The sequence below is a fragment of the Chelmon rostratus genome, chromosome 1 (assembly GCF_017976325.1).
Source record: "Chelmon rostratus isolate fCheRos1 chromosome 1, fCheRos1.pri, whole genome shotgun sequence".
Classification (NCBI taxonomy): domain Eukaryota; kingdom Metazoa; phylum Chordata; class Actinopteri; order Chaetodontiformes; family Chaetodontidae; genus Chelmon; species Chelmon rostratus.
The window spans coordinates 1,625,212-1,644,745 of record NC_055658.1 but is presented as its reverse complement, the minus strand read 5'-3'; the positions used below and the strand labels follow the sequence as shown (position 1 = coordinate 1,644,745).

Sequence of the window (19,534 nt, the reverse complement as noted above, 5' to 3'; positions counted from 1 at the left end):
TTAATTATACATAAAAGCTCATTTCAGCTGTAGGGATTCTGTGACAGGCAAGTAGGCTGATTGTGGCAGGTAACAGGATTGTCTTCACATGCTTGTAATTGTAATTAACTTTTCTTCTTTATTATTATCACTTTTGTCTGTTTGCTCTGTCTTTCTTTGTTTTTTTTACATGTTCGAAATAAAGGAATCAATCAGTCAATCAATTGTTCCACCCTCCTTGTATTTGCAGAGAAAAAAGTGCTGACTGTCTATCTGTGACCGGTAATGCAGATAAATGCCATTAGAACAAAAAGTGTTAGAAAACTAGATCACCACAGAAAACAACTGTGTTGCAGTCAAGGATGGAGTAAACAATTTAACCACATATTTTCTCACCAATTTAGTCATTTCGTCATTAAACCTGTGAGGAGTTTGCTCCTCACTGCTCACTCTCCTGCACCTGCAGAAGTAAAAACAGCACAGTGCAAATAAAATGAACTAATTTATGATTCAGCAAATATCAAGTAAAAAAATCACAGGTCACATTGCTGCAAATATTGTATTTTACAGTTGTTTCACTGACTTTGGTGAAGTATATTCATTCTTTCAAATGGAATGTTTAACTTAAGATAAGACAGCCAGGCTCAGTCAACCAGTCTTAAATGAACATGACTATGTTCTTGAATTCGACTGTCGCAGAGTTAGCATGTTTGTATACACCATCAGGGAATTTACTTTGCAGATGCCTGTTGTGTCAGAAAGAGGCAAAGAGATTAAGATTAAAAGAGATTGTGGATTAAGATTTGATAAGGGATTTGTTTGGCCACAGAGCTTCATGACTCTGGGTATTTTACCAACTTGGAACCAAATCCAAAATGCAACTGCCTATCGAACCCATCCCTGTTTCTCAAAGCAACAAACCCACAGTGATTTATCACCAACTCTGCAACTCTATGCAGTCTCAAGTTACAAATTTAGAAGTGATTTTAGACTCAGATTTAAATTTTCATTTTCATTTTAACAAGGTCATTAAAACACCTTTTTTTCACCTTAGAAATATTGCAAAAGTCAGACCTTTTTTAACTCAGAAAGACGCAGAAATGCTTATCCATGCTTTTATCACTAGCCGTTTGGACTACTGTAACTCTCTTTTTACTGGTTTGCCAATTAAGTCCACAAGAAAACTACAGTTAGAACGCTGTAGCCAGAGTCCTGACAAAAACAAAGAAAATCAATCATATCACCCCACTCCTTAAAACACTACACTGGCTCCCTGTTTCCTTCAGAATAGATTTTAAAGTTCTTTTATTCGTTTACAAAGCTTTAAATAACCTTGCTCCTCCATACATAAGAGATTCTCTGTCATTTTATAACAATGAGGTCCTCTACTGCTTTTCCTGATATGCTCCACAAAAGTACAGGTGAAGCTGCCTTCTGTTTTTATGGCCCTAAACTGTGGCACACATACCTTTTGACATCAGAATGGCAAGCTCTCTCTGTATTTTTAAAAGGAAATTGAAGACCTATCTTTTTAATCTGGCTTTTAATTTGGAATAATGTTATAACCCCGGCTGACAAAACACTGCTGTTTTAAACTATTTTAATTTCAAACACTGTTGTTTTTGCCCTAGTCTATTTTATCATTTTGCTTTTATTGCGATTTTATTGTTTTATTGCCATTTCATTGTTTTGTTTCTTTCTTGATGTCTTTTTATTCTGTTTTGTGAAGCACTTTGAGCTGCATGATTGCTGGTGCTATATCAATATAAGATGAGTTGAGTTTTGGCCTCTTTTAGCTAATTGTTTTGATATTCTGGTCCACTAACTCTGCTCTCATCAACCTCTGATAGACCCACTGTAGACTACCTGCACAGCATCAAACAGCAGACAGAGCTAGCTACTAGCTGGTGGACATGGTGGAGCATTTAGCAGCTTGATAGTCACATAATTCTCTCAATTCTTTTGAACTGGTGCCAAAACAGAGATAAAAGGAGAGTGAATACTGGACTTTCATTCATTCATCATGATATTGCTTTGTGATGTTATGCTCTGTAAGATGTCTAACAAAATCAGTCTTTGCTAACACATAAGCCGTAACAACTTTAGATGGTGCCAATGTGTAAATATTGTGTTTGCAGCTTGTTCTGCTGCCCCCAAGTGGTCAAAAAATAATGCTGCTTTAATCCTAAATAAAAACTTGCTTGGGGTTTCAAGCCCTGTTTCAATTTCATTTCCGAGCTTCACCATAAATCTTCAGCATTGATCTTATCCATTTTCTAGATCACCTTTTTAAATCCATTTCACATAGACAGGATGGAAGTGAACGCCTCGGTTGGAAAGCAGCTGAGCCAGCAGCATGTGTAGCTGCATATTTAACTCTAGGCCTCTAGTGTAGCAAGACCTTAAGGAACTGACAAGATTATTTGTCACTGAGCATCGCACCTCCCTCTAATGCAGGTAAAACATTATGACTGGACTCTTTTCACACAACAGACTTTTTATTTTAGTAAAGTATTCCCTTCGAGTATGCAATAAAACATGCATTGAGGCACTTTTTGCATCCGCTCTTCTAGACAAGCGGCAGTGCTAGAAGACGCAAAGCCAGGAAAGAACAGTGCAGAGAATATGAAAGATGCAAAGGGACAGGAATAGAGAAAGCAGCCTAGTATAAGTCACATGCAGGGAGATAAGAGACAGATATACAGCCTCAGATTAGGCTGTTGGTGGCTGCCTTGCTGTCATCTCCCCTACCTGCGTCATATTCTCTATTTGTAGCTCAGACCTCTGTCAGACATTGGGAAGGAAATAGCGTCAGAGCTGTGAAAGCCTGACATCTCAACATTTTTGAGCTTTTCAACACAGCTGGTCACATATCATGCCTGGCTGTGGCATTTCTATTACCTGGGCCTAATCATTCCTTAAGAAATCATGGAGTCCAGAGAGATGCAGTTGAGCCAGCTCTCTGTCAATTCCCTCTCCTTGCTGTGACAGTAGACATGCAGAAGGCAATTTGACTAGTTTTCATGTACTGACTGGCTCTGTTTTTTAATATGAATCAGTATCTGAGGCTGCTTTGCCAGAGGCAGGTGATAAGGGGACCCAGGATGCGGCACGTTGCAATCATAAGGTACGAAAACAATCTCCCTGTCAAAACACACAAACAGACACACACACACACACACACGCACGCACACACACAATGCACTGAGGCAGTCTTTACAATGCGAACACTTTGGTTTATTCTGAATGAGACTGATTGAGTCTATGTTGCTGCCTGCAGCTACAAGGCTTTGAACAAAGAGGCAGGTCACTACTTTGATATTGCCTTTCTTAATGTTCCATCATTTTGAGGGATTTACATACTATTTAGTAGAAACTAATCATATGTATGAATCACAAAACACCTCCAATTTTATTGCTGTTCTATCCTACAGATACAGTGTTTTAAGACATTTACACCACATTTCGAACTAGAAATGACATCTGGATAGTGACATCTGATCATGGACCTTTGTGATTTCACTTAGTAACATAAATAAATGTTTACATCTTCATTCTGCCCAAATTGTGATTTAATCTCAATGTGCAAGTCAGGAAGGCATAGCTGGCAAACAATGACAAAAACATGGTGCTTATCATGTCAAGGGAAACAATGGAGGGACCTCTATGACATGCAAAGCAAGGATCATGTAATCATCGGCCAGCTATTTCTCAGTATCCTTTCTTATTCATCTGAAATGATAAGCCGTTTAATCCAATAGTTAGTCGACATAAAATTAATAAGCAGCTATTTTGATAATTGATTGATCGTCTGCTGCTTTCAACTTCTGAAATGTGAGGATTTGTAGTACTTTTTGTCCAATGTGATAGCAAACTGAATCTCTGTGTTTTTGAGCTAGTGGTAACACAAAATAAGACATTTGAAGATGGTAGCTTGGGCTTTAGGAAACTGAGGGGGGCCCAAATTTAAATTTCACTATGTCATGACATTTTATAGAGAAACAATTATTTAATGACAAAACAGGAGCTGAATTAATTAACTAGCCATTGCTTTACATACACTAAGTAGCCAGGGGCTAATTAACTTACCGATATAAAAGCTTATTTAGTGCAGTCAAATAGTTGCAGTAGACTTAAACATAAACCATTCTTGTATACAGTAATATTTCAGTGCTAAGCACATCCAGCCTACAGAATACTAATGAATTCAGAAAATGTGTTAGCATATCCAGCACTCATGCCTACCTGGTTGCACTGACTAGCAGCAGGATATGTATCTTTTATAAATGCCAGATCTTCATGCAAGAATGGGGACAAACTCATAGCTCTCTTTTAATATTTGTCCTAATAACAACCAAAACTTCTCAGTCAAAAAAAAGAAGAGAAGTGATTTAATTTACAAGAAACAAAAGAGCATAGGGTATGCCAGCCTTGCATGACAACAGAAAATGGATATAAATAAAAAAAATCACCACAACTTCTGCAAGGCATCTGTACATCAAATAAAACATTCAGTAAACATGTAATTTAGTGATGAATCCCAGAAATAAAATCCTGAATCTGAAATATTCACATTAGGAGAAATTACATTTCCCTTCTGATACAGCTTCTTATCATCAGGCTTCACAGCTCCAAAGATTGGTTTGACAGTTGGTTCCTATCATCTGTATTGGTAGTTTTCACCTTTGACAATGCAGATTCCCATGCATAGGTTGAAATGAACATGGTGAGTACATACATAGCCAGCGTCTTCAGTGTGCTGTAGTCTCGAGGACAAGCCACCCAAAAGGTACTCAAGCTTTTAGCACCATGGAGAGCAGCTTCCATTTGGCTGAGGCCTGGATGTCAACTAGTTCACTTTTTATCAGCGCTTCATCACCTTAATTGCATTACGGGAGATCTGATCATGAATGGGTCATGCACAAATTCAATGACATCCAAGGAAATGTCAAACTCATCAAATCTGGCAAAGAAATTCTCCTTCAACTGTGTGATGAATTTCTTCATACTCTCTATGACACTGCTCCCACCCACTGTCTTCAGTGTGTTGAAGTGCAGCAGCTTCCCTGATAACAAATCTGCATAGAATAGATCAAGTTTGTTCCCAAAGGCAGCCATCTTTTACACCATATCCACCATGGACTGCGCTGCCATGTAGTTGAATATTGAGTGCATCAAACAAGGAAAATATGTCAGCTAAAAATGCAATGTTGCACACGTATTCTCTCTCTTGCATGATATGCAAGGGGTCACCTGCTCCTTTTGATTTAGCTTGCTTCAAAAAATCCACAGCTTGATCCCTTAGAGCGCTCCACCACCAAGGCGTGCACATGAGGCAGACAGAGGTCATTTTTTAACATAGGCAATTACCCTGTCTATAAGTTTGTCAGTGGTAAGTCCCTCCAAAACAGTGACCATGCGCTCCTTAAAAACATCAGCATCAGTAAATGGTTTATGTTTGATGAAAATCCAGACAGCCTGAAGAGTGTCAGGAAAGTCAGGGTTTTAAGGGGGAACTAAGGGGTTGAACCCAAACACAGACACAAGGGGGCACTGATATAAATTAAATTTATTTAACAAAGAAAAACCAAGGAAAACCAAAACTCAGAAACTACTAAGAAAGACACACTAGGGTAAATGGTTTATTCAGAGAACGATGACCTCACAGGAAAACAGAACAAACACAACACACTAATACGACGGAGCATGGGTAAGACAAAGACAGCACTAGAAAACACAAGAAATTAGGTAAAAGGGTCTGGGGAAAACTAAACAAATATTCAAAAACACATGAAGCACACTAGGGTCTGTGGAGAAACATGACATGGGAAGGGAACTGAGTTAACACAAGAAAATGGTGGACAAACGTTTACAGGACACGGGGCATGATTAAAGACAAAAACAAAACAAGAATCACTCTTACGTGGGCTGTGGCTTGACTAGTGACAAAGACAACACTAAGAAACAAAGGAAAACACTCACTTGGCTTGTGGCAGGGTTAGAGACAAGGACAAAACAAGGAAACACTCACATGAAACATGGCATGGACTTGAGCAAGACAACACAAGGAAAACACTTAATAGAGGGTCTATGGCAAAGGCAAGGGTTCTAGGGCAATGGTGGGTAACGTAGACAACAATAAAGAAACACACTTACAAAGACTGTAGAACGACAAGAGACAAAGACAAAACTAGAAACAAACTTACATGGACGGTGGGAAGGCTTGGTAACATAGACAATACGCAAGACAAACATTTACACAAATGCAGCAAAATTAAGAACAAAGACAAACCAAAGAAACACTCACATGAAACACGGCACAGACATGAACAAAGATAACACAACGAAGAACACTCGATATAGGGATAGGGCTATGGCTATGACTATGACTATGACAAGTGAAGCGACGACAGCGAGGCAGCACAGACAACGACCCGACAAAGACTGGGGGGAAGACACAGACTTATATACACAGGGCAGGAACACTAATGACACACAGGTGAAACACATCAGACAATCACAAGGGTGGGAAACATAGGAAGTAAAGTAACCCAAAGACACATAACATGAACCTTCAAAATAAAACAGGATGTGACAAAAACCAGGCAAAGACAACACACAATGGGAAACTTAAAAAACCTGCGTGCAGAGCACGGGTCATGACAAAGAGATGCACATCTTGCTCTCCCTGTTCAGTAAAAGTTTGGTTAATTATTTCACTCGCATGGGAATATCCAGTTTACAATGTTTCTGCGACAGCTGCTGACTGCTCAGGGTATGACTCTTTGAAAATAGCCTGCTTTGTGTAATGCTGATGGCTAAATTGTATTATTTTGCAATAGGGATCATTTCATTGCAAATGAGGCATTTAGGTTGAGCTTTATGTTGGCAAGAGAAATATGTACTTTTGTCTATTCTGCATTAAAGCTGCAGTTTTCCCCATCGATTTTCTGCTTTACGCTCTTTGAGAGAAATATATTTGTGTGTATGACAAACAATTCAACAGCATTTTCTTCTTGCTTCCTTCAAATGTTTTCCACCACTCAGGACGCTGCATAACAGTGTCAAAACTTGTTGAAGTTGATTAATATTTCCTGCTGATCAGGACTGCATTCTGCAATTGCTTTCTGGGATTACAGATATTAACCATCGCTCCTCAATGAGTATTTTCTCAAATATGCAGTTATCATAATGGATTTCCCATATTTTCAAGGACTCCGTTAACACTGATTTTTTTTTTTTTTTCCAAGTCTGGCCCAAACAGTGTCTACTTGGAAAAATTCTGGCCCTTAAACAAATATCCATGAACCCTGGCATACTACATTAAATATATGAAATATCCAAACTTCTTAGTACACTAAGAACACTTGCACATTATCTGCAATACAGTACAAAATATTACAGCTGCCATAAAAATGTATATCTTACCCATTTGCAGAAGAAGCAATATTGTCAGTGTAAAGCGTGAACTGAACAGGCCCTTGGATTGAGCCCTGCAGGACACCTTTTGGTATTTGTAAAAATTCAGGTGGACCATTTCCTACATAGCGACACAATGATTTCTGCTTCACTGTGTTTTCTTCAATGCAAAGCTGGAAAAAGGCACTTTAAAACAAGAGTGGTGGCAATGGCAGTGCTGCGAATAGAATTTGCTGATAGGATGATTTAAGTTTATCATTTAGATAAGATAGAGATTTTAGTATTTTCTAGCATTTTGCTCTGTATGATTATTTAGAAACAGGCCTTGAATTGTTATGTTTGGCTGTTCCAGCGCCTGTATGTAAAGGAGTTATTTAAGCAGTCTTCCAGACCTTAGGAACTGTACCAATTGAAACTGAAAGGTTAAAATATTCATTATGCTGCTGGTTATAATTGGTGCAGCAAGCTTTTAAAAGTAGAGATCAACTTTATCCTCAAAGTGTGAACTAGCCCCACCATAGTCTTCCACATCCATCAGCTCCAACCCCAAATCCTTCTCCCAAGTGACTTTGAAATTATTAAGAGTTTCAGGTCTAGTTCAGTGTATGTAAGTGAAATCAGTAATCAGAATCGCAATAGTGTGTGTAACAGATGGGGTGGAATTGACAATGGGGACAAGCAGTAAGCCTGAACATACTAATGAATACTAAGGACAGCTGGGAAGACGACCTATCCACTTGCACCAAAAAAGGACTGTTCTCTAGATTGGACAAATGAAGAATCTTCTTAATATTGCATGCCTAATACTAATTAAGAAAAATTGGTAGGGCAAACTCACCCAACAACCTGGGCCTTTAGAGATAGACTTTCTTAATGCACCTTAATTGTTTCTCCATAGAAAGGTATTTGTGAAGAAGCATTTCGTAAAACATGTTGGAAGAGGTGCAAAAACTTGGGAAAGACAACCATTTTGACAATAATACAACCAGCCAAGTGGACCAGCGTTCTGATAATGGGAGAAAAATATCCTTGAAAATATGAGGAAATTATTTAGCAATGACTGTGCCAAGGTATTTAACCCACTATTCATCCGCTCCAAAGGACAGAGTGAATAAGACATTTTTATGGCTATTAGGTTTATAGGGAGGTTCACTTTTCGGACAGGTCAATCTGTACCCTGAAAATCTACTTGACTGTTTCAGTATAGACATAATAATAGGAATAGAAGAGATTGGGCTGGTTATATAAGAACACATCAAAAAAGTAATCTGTACACAAGGACACCTTGTGGGTAACTGCACAACCCTTGCAATACCCTCAAATCATGCCTCACTGCAAAGCCAGAGAGCTTAAGGTTCCCAGTGGTAATCGCAAACAGTAGGGGGGATCGAGGTCAAACTTTTGAAAGGAATAAAAAGGTGAGTGTAAGTCATTAGTGATAACTGAAGCTACAGAATAAAAGTTTAATGTCTTAATAGTCTTTACTGCTGCTTAATAGAAGCAGGTCCTTATCTTTCTAAAGCAACAGGGAGACAGAGGCCTGAAATAGTTTGTCTGGCAGGTGAATGTTCTAAAACAATTCATTATTGTCAAGAGGCTGGTCAACGTCCCAAATATCTGGGGTGAATTTAGAGGAGTAAATGTCAGACTCGAAGTCTAAAAAGGATTTAGTTTATATATCTTGTATATGAAAGAAAAACACCAGTGGGTGATTATATTTTAGTATCACTCTAGACACTGCAGCTGAACGAGCCTGATAGGCAACAAGTGTACTTACTTTGTCCCTCATCTCGAAACTTTGTTGCCCTGTTTTAAGAGCTGATCACATATCAAACTCAGCCTGGAGGTGAAGGCTTGTATTCACAGAGCAAGGGTTGGGGCTGTTGCAAATGCACTGTCAATTGCTATTGCTACTGCTTAGTACTATTACAATTACTGACTTTTTTGGGTGTGAAACATGAGAGATTATTTGATCTATTTGATTATCTGATTAGCTGAACATTGAAGAATTTACCTGTAACTGCCTTGATAGAACACTGCCTCGAGATAAATTGAAGTGGGGGAAAAGGTCCAATATAACAATGACTCGCAGGACTCAACCTTTGACTAAAATCCACTCGGATGAATAGGAAATTGCATGTCCACAGGTCAGTCACACTCAGCCACTCAGCATAGGGCCATAACCTTAGCAGACCTAACTGTATCTGTAAAAGATGATCAGTCAGAGTGGTGTTTTGGACCATGTTAAAAACCATCCCTATAATTAAAACCCTGTTGTTGAGAACTGGCAATATAGAGAAGAATGTGAAGCTAAATTGAATATCAATATCAGGACTACAGGAGTGTTTTGGATGAGACCTGATGCAGTAACACAGCAAGTCAGCAATAGAAATGGCAAAATGGCAGCGCATTTGAAAAGATTCAAAGTGAAGAGGGAGTGGCAGGAAATGTTTGGTTTGCATCAGACTGAACATGTGACTCAACACAGTCCCAATATAAGTTTACAAAGTGATCAGTAAACAATAAAATGAGATTGAGATATGAAAATACAGAAACATAACAGTGAAACTAAACTCCAAACCACTGAGTTTTGGTTAGGAGATATCTCTGAGAAACAGAGCTTTCTCTCTGGTCACCAGCACAGCGACACATGACTGAATAAATAGAGGGACAGATGCAGAGAGTGCAGAGTGTGTTAACATGTGCACTAGTATACAGGTTATTGTGTACATTACAAGTTTTATTGTTGTTGTTTTTATTTTATTTTAGGATATATGGGCCAAGGTGCAGACTGAACAGGTGAGGCTTTAGTCGCAATACATATGTAGAGTTTCTACTGTTCTGATATCAATGGCTAGCTTATTCCACCATTATGGATCCTTGACAGCAAACAGTTTGGTTTTTGTTGAGTAGTAGCAAAGGCCCTTTTATAGTGAGGGAGTAGCAAGCCTTTTGGCAGTAGCTGAGTGTAGTGAATGAGCTGGGGTGGATGCTTTGACCATGTCCTGGATGTAGAACAGGCCTGAGCCATTTGTTGCATTGTTGGCGACTACCACCGTCTTAAATCGGATTTCAGCAGCCACAGATAGCAAGTGCATGGTGCAGAGGATCAATGTAGTGTTGGAGGACTTGGGTGAGGGGAAGACCAGTCAGGCTGCTGCATTCTGGATGAGCTGCAGAGGTTGAGTAGCACGTGCAGGCTGAGCAGCCAGGAGCATGTTGCAGTAGTCGTGGTGTGAGATGACAAGAGCCTGAATCAGAACCTGACCTGCCTCCTGGCTGAGAAACAGACATACCCTTCTGATGTTGTGGAGGATGAATCTGCAGGATTCAGTGTTACACCCCTGTTCCCTTTCTACCCAGAGCTGGGGACAACACATAGTTGTCATTATCTCTGTATACATGATCTTAACATATTCAGAGTTTCAGTCATCCGTGTGCAGCTGCATCTTAATTTTTCACCATCTCATCCACAAAGCTCTGTACCAACACAGAATGTTAAAGGTGTTTACCACAGCATCGTGGTTTCTATCGGTGCTCCAGGTAGCACATTCATTCTGAAAAGCAGGATTCCAGGTTATTGAGGAAAAACACATTATCTAATGCAGGGGTCGGGAACCAATGGCTCGCGAGCCAGATGTGGCTCTTTTGACGGCCGCATCTGGCTCGCAGACAAATCCTTTGCGCACGCGCGAGCCAGCGACTAGAAAGCCAGTTCGCAGTCATTTCAGTGGGAAAGTGGCAAACATACATGTCGTTGTGTCTATTTATCTATCTATCCATCAATCACAAAGGCAACGCAGATGAGGCAACACAGATCGGGCAGTGACAGGCACTGTTTAAGTGAGGCTGCCGTATTTTGCTGTCGAAAATAGCGGTCGATGTGCGCATGCGAACTATGGCTTGTCGTTAATCCCGCTTCAGCTAACTAATTTTTGACATGCTTCTGAGAAGATGGCTAAAAGAAAAAAAGACGACGAGTATCGTACTTTTCAGCAGGAATGGACAGAGGAATTTGCCTTTGTGGAGAAAGCTGGTTCTGCTGTGTGTCTAATATGCAATGATAAAATTGCATCTATGAAGCGGTCAAATATAAAGCGGCACTTCGACATACGCCATGCTGCATTTGCATCGAAATATCCTGCGGGGGACAGCAGGAAGAAAGCATGTCAAGAGCTTCTATCAAGAGTGCATGCTAGTCAGCAGCAACTCCGTGTTTGGACCCAACAAGGTGACTGCAATTCGGCTAGCTTTGCTGGCGCTTTAGCGGTTGTGAGGAACGGAAAGCCATTCACAGATGGGGAGTACGCCAAAGCGTTCATGCTTGATGTTGCCAATGAACTTTTTGACGACTTTTCAAATAAAGACAAGATAATGAAACGTACGTACATAAAATGCACACATTTACTTTACGTATTTTTAGTTTTAAACATATTGTATGGCTCTCCTGGAATTTCATTCAAAATATGTGGTGTTCATGGCTCTCTCAGCCAAAAAGGTTCCCGACCCCTGATCTAATGCAACAACAGTCACAAACTTGATATGCCAAAAGACAAATAATTGATCCAAAAGATCTTGTGCATTTGCCTGTATCCCTATTAGTTAACAGTGACCCAGTCTTGGAGGACATGTGAAGCAACTGGAAGAGCCCTGATAAATGTTTCAATAGAGTCCATCTCCTCTGGAAAGTAAAGCAGTGAAAGTTATTTATAAAGGAAGTCCATTCCTTTCTGAATGTAAAAACCGTATAGAGAGCAGTGCTTCATGCACAGAGCTCTGTTCAGATAATGCTCAGACATTTCCTCACAGACACACAATGCCATCCTCAACCTTTGAGGAGCCTCAATGCCAGGCTCTGGTACACAGCAGTACAACAGCAACCCTCAGCACTGCACACAGCCACAGGACTCCAACTCATCCCAGCAGAATCGCTCCAAACAAGGTTTCTGTGCTTTGTCAGGGATCATTTCTATGATATTTGTCAGCTGTGAGGCTGTCGAAACACAATGTACTGTCACGTTCTTAACCTGATTTCTGTGGATGTGCAGAGACATCTCCTTATTAACCACACTCTGATATGGTGTGTGTGTGTGTGTGTGTGTGTGTGTGTGTACTTGTACTTCCTACAAGTACAAGTTTATAACCTACAAAGTGAGGACATTTTTAAAAGTGAGGACATTATGGGCTGTCCTCACATATTCAAAGGGCTGTTTGAGGGCTACGGTTTAAGGTTAAGGTTTTAAGAGTTAGGTTAGACTCAGGTTTAGGTTGAGGTTAGGGTAAGGGTTTGGGTTTGGCATTTAGTTGTTCGGGTTCAGTTGAGGGTAAGGAGTGTCCTTATGATGGAGTACAAGTGTGTGTGTGTGTTTGTGTGTGTGTATGTGTGCGTGTGTGTCTGTGTCTGCTGTGTGTGAGAGTGTGTGTGTGTGTGTGTGGGGGTGTGTGTGTGTGTATGTGTGTGTGTGTGTGGGTGGATGGGTGGGTGGGTGTGTGTATTTGTGTGTGTGGGTGGATGGGCAAGTGAGTGTGTGTGTGTGTGTGTGTGTGTGTGTGTGTGTGTATATGTGTGTGTGTGTGTGTGGGTGGATGTGTGGGTGGATGGGTGGGTGGGTGTGTGTATGTGTATGTATGTGTGTGTATGTGTGTGGGTGGATGGGTGGGTGAGTGGGTGTGTGTGTGTGTGTGTGTGTGTGTTTGACTAAACTCAATACCCTTTCACAAAACATACAGTGGCTTAATTTTCAGTGTTGCATAAAAAGTAGAGAAATGCTCTCAGAGCAATTTGCATTTTTGAACAGTGGAGAGTAGAAAACGACCTCGCTCTTCTCATCAAAGCACAGAGAACTCTACATGAATGCAGTATGAGACGAAGCTTCTGACACCACACTGCCAGCTCCTACCAACAGCACCTCTAACATAGAAGCCTTAAGATTCTTACCCAATTTGTTTCTAAAATAAATAAACAGATACAGCTTTGACTGCAAAATCTAAACCAACTCACTTCTATATTGTGTTAAAGAAACTGTAGTCTCACTGTGGTCACATTTACTTGACTGTTACATCCCTAACAGCCAATACACATTCAGCAACTTAGCATGGATCTGCTTCTGAGTGCATGTGAAAAGTCAGGGAAAGTGAGGTCAAAGGTGGTGAATACATGAAGAACATGATAGAAAGAATTTCTTTAGCTTCTTGCTCCAATCATATGTCTCCAGATAGTCTGCGAGGCATCAGTCAGTGGCTAGGCCTGTTCCAATGTTTGCATTCTTAACTTGACTGGACACGACCGTCAATTTTGCTAATATAACGATTATAACACCCTTTAGATTTACGTGTTCATTACATTAGAATGTCACCAGAATTTTAGCTAACATGATGCCAGAATTAGCACATATGTATATACACACACACTGACCAGCTGTTTAACTGAGTCATATATAAAAATAAAGAAATATATTCTTGATTGAGTTTTTACACAAAAACAAAATATTAACAAAGATGAGACAAATTCAAGAAATTTATGATACAACTAAATAACTCGTTGCAGCAATTCAGAAGTAGAATACTTAAAGAGAATACATTTATTAAATGTGCAGTGAAGCATTGAAAGATAGGTGAATACTGACTGAAAATCATACCGCAGAAAAAATTGTCAAAGCACATCACAACAGCCAAAGATCAGCATTACTGAAATTGGGAAGAAGGCATAGATCATGTGTAAAGGCTAGAGGGACTTTACCTCCACTAGCAACAAGGAACATGAGAGGCAATCAACATCTCAGTCTGACACGATGATGATAAAAAGCCTCACCATGGTAGGAAATAAACATTCCCTGGCCCTTTTAAGATACTGTATGTATCTTTGGATTGCGAAGCACTGAAATTAATCTGTATTCCTCTTGTTTTTGCAGGGAATGTCTGGAAGACCCCTGGGACCAGAGTACCAACTTTGTAGCTGATCATCTAGCTGGTGCTTTATGTCTACATGATGCAGAAGGTAGGACAGACAGTGAACTAGAAAATGTGACAAGAGCATTATTAGCCACTGTGGTGGAAAAAACACAGGAAGCAGCACTGCTGACAGTTCATATCTGCTACCTGCAGTGCACTGCCAAGGAGTAACAACTGCAGCATCAGTTAGCGCATACAGCCTGCTGGAGAGAAGATGTAGATCAGAGAGCCCACAGTCCTTCACCTGTTATTCAATCTGCAGCACTGAAGCAACAGCATCACATGCTCGCACCAACACTAACCCCCTACATGGAGCGTTAAGCATGTGCAGCATTCCTATGTGCATGTTTGTGTGCATGCACATGTTGTGTATGCACTATACTGGGCCAATTTTGCTTTCTTCAAATGCACTGACCACGTCTGACATGTCAATGTTACTTTAAAACCTTAAAGGGACAATTCGTAATTCAAATGTGAACAAAAGGCTCAACCCACCACCAAAAGTCCAAACACAAGTTTGATACCTGCTATCAATCCTAAAGACACTGGACAGCAATAGACGTCAACTAAATGTGAACAAAATACAAAAGCACGGCTCAAGTTGGCCTGCCAAAAAGACTCAGGAACAAACTGTGTCATAAACACAGCACGATCTTACACGAGCCTTCAGGACTGCTCCTTTGACACACAGACACATCAAGGACCGGTCACAGCAATGCACATTAATAACAGTGAGGCGTTGAGAGAAAACTGTGTTCGCAGCCACACAGCAGCACATTACACATATAATATGAAGATAAAATACTAAGACAGAAACTAACAAAACCACTGCTGTTAGCCAAGCAAAAGAACTTGGCAGCACGTTGTAAAGCAGTGATCATCTGTTGCAGCGCTGCACTGGTAATCATGTCATTGCAGGTCCAAGGGAATAAGATGAATTTTTTTTGTATCATAAGAAATGCATGAAAAATAACACATACGGCGAAAAATTCACTTAAGAAGTTTGAGCCTGCTTTCACAACTCTGAATTCACAAATGTTAGTTAATAACATTATGTTGATCGAACAAATCTTCAAAAAAAGGCAAGCTTTTGGGCACATTTCAGATTTAATAATTAGCTCTGCAAGACGAAGGTGAAGTACCCAGTGAAAACCCTGTTGCCCATAGACCACAGTTAGCCGAGCAGAGCACCCGACTGAAGCACTAACAAACCCACTCTGGCAGGGGGAATAAAATAACTCAGCTTTGTCTGTTTCATTTCAAAAGCCCTGAGCCAGTACAGTGTTTTGGATAATGATGGCTTTCCCTGGTACTAGCTTTGCAGCAAAGAGGCTGTTCTTCACTGCTGGAGACATAACGTTAATAACAACACAGCAGAGCGCCTTTTTTCACACACTCCAACTTCTAATTTCTACTAAAAACACTTAACTAGTGATATTGTTCAGTATTTATTATTCTCATAAAGGGAGAAGACTGTAAGACACAGTTAACTTAACCCCTTGACACCTGAATTTATTTTAAAAATGAATTCTTTGTGTTTTTGCTTTCAAATTGATCCTAAATTAGAAGGAGTTTGTTATTTTTTTCTGTAGCACATACAATAGATATAAATTTAACTAGAATAGGGTTCAAACAAACAGTATATGTCCACTTCTTTCAACGCTTAAATGCAGTAAAAACATCTTTTTGTGTATTCAAAATTCATTTATTTCATCAAAACAGCCACAAAATTGGCTTACAACCATTACATTTTAACAACAATTAGAACAGGGGTTCTTTCACTTTAACCGGTCCGACGAGAAACGAGTGCTTGCAAAGGTTCCTAGGTGTGTGTTGAATATGCACAAACCGGCATTAGAGGAATGCATGCTCGATTCTGCTGCAATGTGGATTAAAGCGGTATGATTTGAATTCGCGACAATCAGCGTTAAAGGGTTAAATCAATAACTTTAATAAGCAACTTCAATAAAAAGCTGCACGCTGTCACAAACGTTCTATGCTCTTTTTCTGTTAGTCAGATAATGACCCTCATCAACACCAGTTATCTTAACTGTCAGTCACTGCCGTAAATATCAATGGAACAACTGGTGTAGCTGCACTGGGACCCAGAAGCTGCCAGGGGAACATGTAGAGAATAGAGCTTAACGTCCTCAACTGTTTCCATTCCTTCTGCTATGGCAGTTCTTATTGTTGTCGTGATAAGCCAGAGCCGTACATGTGAGGCCATGTCAGAGACTGCGGTCAAGCCAGCTGCTTGGAGCAGCCTAAATGGATGAGGAAAGACTTTCCCACCTTTAATAGACGAACTAAAAATGATGCAGCATTTAGGAGTTCACCTCTCACACCACATGTTAGTCTGTACAGGCCAACAGAGGCAGGCGTGTGGTCATGTCAGAGGCCTCGGAGCAGTCCCTGGGTTCAGGAATGACATTTGTTCTCATTAGAATGTATATATGTCGACTACACTCTCCTTGGCCCTCCCCTCAAACCCCTCCTCTCCATCTGTGACAGAAAGTTGAAAGTGAGAACCTGTGACACTGAAAAAAAAAACTGGCAGTATTAAAAAAAAAAGAAGTCATTAAAAAAAGACATTGCTTAATATCAAAATAAAACAATTTAAAAATAAAATGAATTTTTTTTATGTTTTAATTTCAGTAGAACTTGTTTCAGTGCCAATAAAAAAAATCCAATGTTTCAATGCCAATGTTTCCTTTTTCAGTTCAGGTTTTGGTTTCAAGGCCAAAATTTAAAGTCCCTGTTTTAGCCCCATCTGTTTACAGCACTGCCAAAATAACTGTGGGATGAGAGGAGTCATAGCATCACATTATTTTGATAGAGAAAATCATAAGACACTGCCAACAATGTTCAGATAGCTTCCACATCTTCCACATTATGTGAAATGTGTACATGCACTGGATGAATGAAATCCTATATTGAATAGTGTAATTATAATTTGAATAGTATAATTAGAATTTCCATTGTCATGTTGTCTCTGTCTGCACTAAAGTTTTTACCGGTCCAGTAGTTTTGTATATGGTCTGCTGGAATTTGCACTAAACACACTTTTTTCACTTGGAATAAGGTCTGTGGATTCTTTATGGAAGGAAAAAGCTGCCAAATGTTGATGCTCAACACTTCACAGATGTTAGGAAATCAACTTCTGTCAACACCACTTAGCCTAAACACTGGAGTGCACCTGCAAAACAAACTTTAAAATCACCAGGAAACCAGGAAGTTTAGGTAAAGAAACAACATCGGAGCAATCAACAGCAACTGATGACGTTTCAGTTCAAAAAGTTAGGGCTGCAAACTGCAAACCCACAGCGGTCACGCAACACTAAAGAGTGTGTGACTCACCTGGTCGTCGTATCTGTAGGTTAGAAACTGATCTTCTGTGGCATCCTCCATGAAGCTGCCCTGAGGTGAGAGGGCGAACTCTGGCAGGAACACTGCACTCTGGGGCTGACTATCTGCACACTGACAACACACACACACAAAATTTCAATTAATCAGTATCCAGGAAAAGTGCATGGGTGTAACACTAAATCCAGATAATGATCATTCACCATATCTGGAAGAATTGACACACACCCACATAGTTATGTTTCAATCACATTTGGGGACATTGCATAGATTTATAGATTTATAGATTTCATTTCCTGAAGACTTACTCAAATTATAATCAGACCATAACCCTGACCGAACCCAAAGCTAACCTTACCCTAACCTCAACTCAAGTTTTCATCCTAAAATGTAATTCTTTACATTGTGGGGACTTTTTTTTTGTCCACATAGGGCAGGCAAGACAGATTTATGTCCCCACAATAGTTAATTTAAACACAAGATACTTGTGCTCAAAAAGAGGATTCATTCTCAGTGAAGAACCTTGGAGCTCTAATCTGCCTCTATACCTGCCAAAGAGCAGTGATTCCTAACACGTCTCTGGGGGTCATCAGGTGGAAACCTCCCTTCAACAGCGTTTCGCCTACTTAGTCCCACTACACCTCCAGGAGGTTAGGCAGTGAACTCCGGCGTCCCAGAGTCACCCCCCCTAGTGCCAGTTCACACTGCTCCTACACAATCCAAACAGCACCGCCACATTCAACTGACCCAGAGATGCTCCAGGTAGTGGCCAGTACCGATGCTACCATTTAACTATTGCTAATGCTAATGCTAACCGCTAAGAAGAGCAGAAGAAGACAAAACAGTTCTGATGCTACCATTTAGCTAATGTTACGTGCTAACCGCTACCTGCTAAGAGGAACAGAAGAAGACAATAAAGCTAGATTCACCTATACTGTTAATGTTAATTGCTAGCGACCAATACTAACTGCTAAGATACTATCATACTCTCACCGCTTTAGCTATTGTTAGCTGCTACAATGCTACCACAGGCCTAGATGCCACATGTAACTGCCGATTGCCGCACTACCATCATCTACACCTGCCTCTCACCAACTGCACCAAAAAAAAAAAGTGGGGTGGGAATACAAACCCTGGTTCGGGTAGGGGGTAGAAAATAACGAGGTAGAGTCAAAAGATGAAAGTAGGGATTGGATACAGACCCTTGTTCGGGGTAGGGGGTGGAAAATTTAGAGGGTGCTGAAGGTGGAGGCCTAAACCACAGACTAGATTTAACAGCCTCTTCTAACATTTCCTTCAAGAAGCAACAAACCCTACCATTTCCTTCATAAAGCATATAATGTAATAACATTAACAAACACACACACACGCACACACATGCACACACACACACGCACACACACACACACACACCCTTGAACCCTTTGGTGCTGGATCATGGGTAATAAATCTGATGTCAGTCACTCCCAGGTTAATCTAGTGAGCTAAAACCTGGACCTCTCTGGTGTTTTCTAAACAGAGGCTGTGAAATCATCCCCCCTAGGCCAGGATCCCCGCCCCCTCCACCATTCCTCTTTCTCAGCTCACAGGAGAGGAAAGCTGATCTCCAATATGACCAAACCCTCTGCTGATTCTTCTTCTGCTACACTTTATTTGAATATTTTCTATTTCTATTTCTATTCTAATGCTGGATATTTAGATGATCAGCATAATCCAAGGGGAAGCCTGATTATCAGGCAAACAGAGACTCAGAGTGTGCTGCACACTGGATAGAAATAACTGGCATGTGGCATTTAGAGGGCTCCCCGGAGAGAGGGGAGAG

At 40.3% G+C, this 19,534-nt stretch overlaps 1 protein-coding gene across 1 annotated transcript in view; it reads right to left on the bottom strand.

Annotated features, from left to right (window-relative positions):
• Positions 1–19,534, bottom strand: part of adamtsl3 (ADAMTS-like 3) — a 240,538-nt gene that overhangs the window by 188,018 nt on the left and 32,986 nt on the right. The window contains exons 4-5 of the mRNA XM_041939250.1: positions 17,916–17,920; positions 17,707–17,826 (exon numbers count right to left, since the gene is read on the bottom strand). Coding sequence (XP_041795184.1) covers positions 17,707–17,826; positions 17,916–17,920 — 125 coding nt within the window. The remainder of the gene's footprint in view (positions 1–17,706; positions 17,827–17,915; positions 17,921–19,534) is intronic.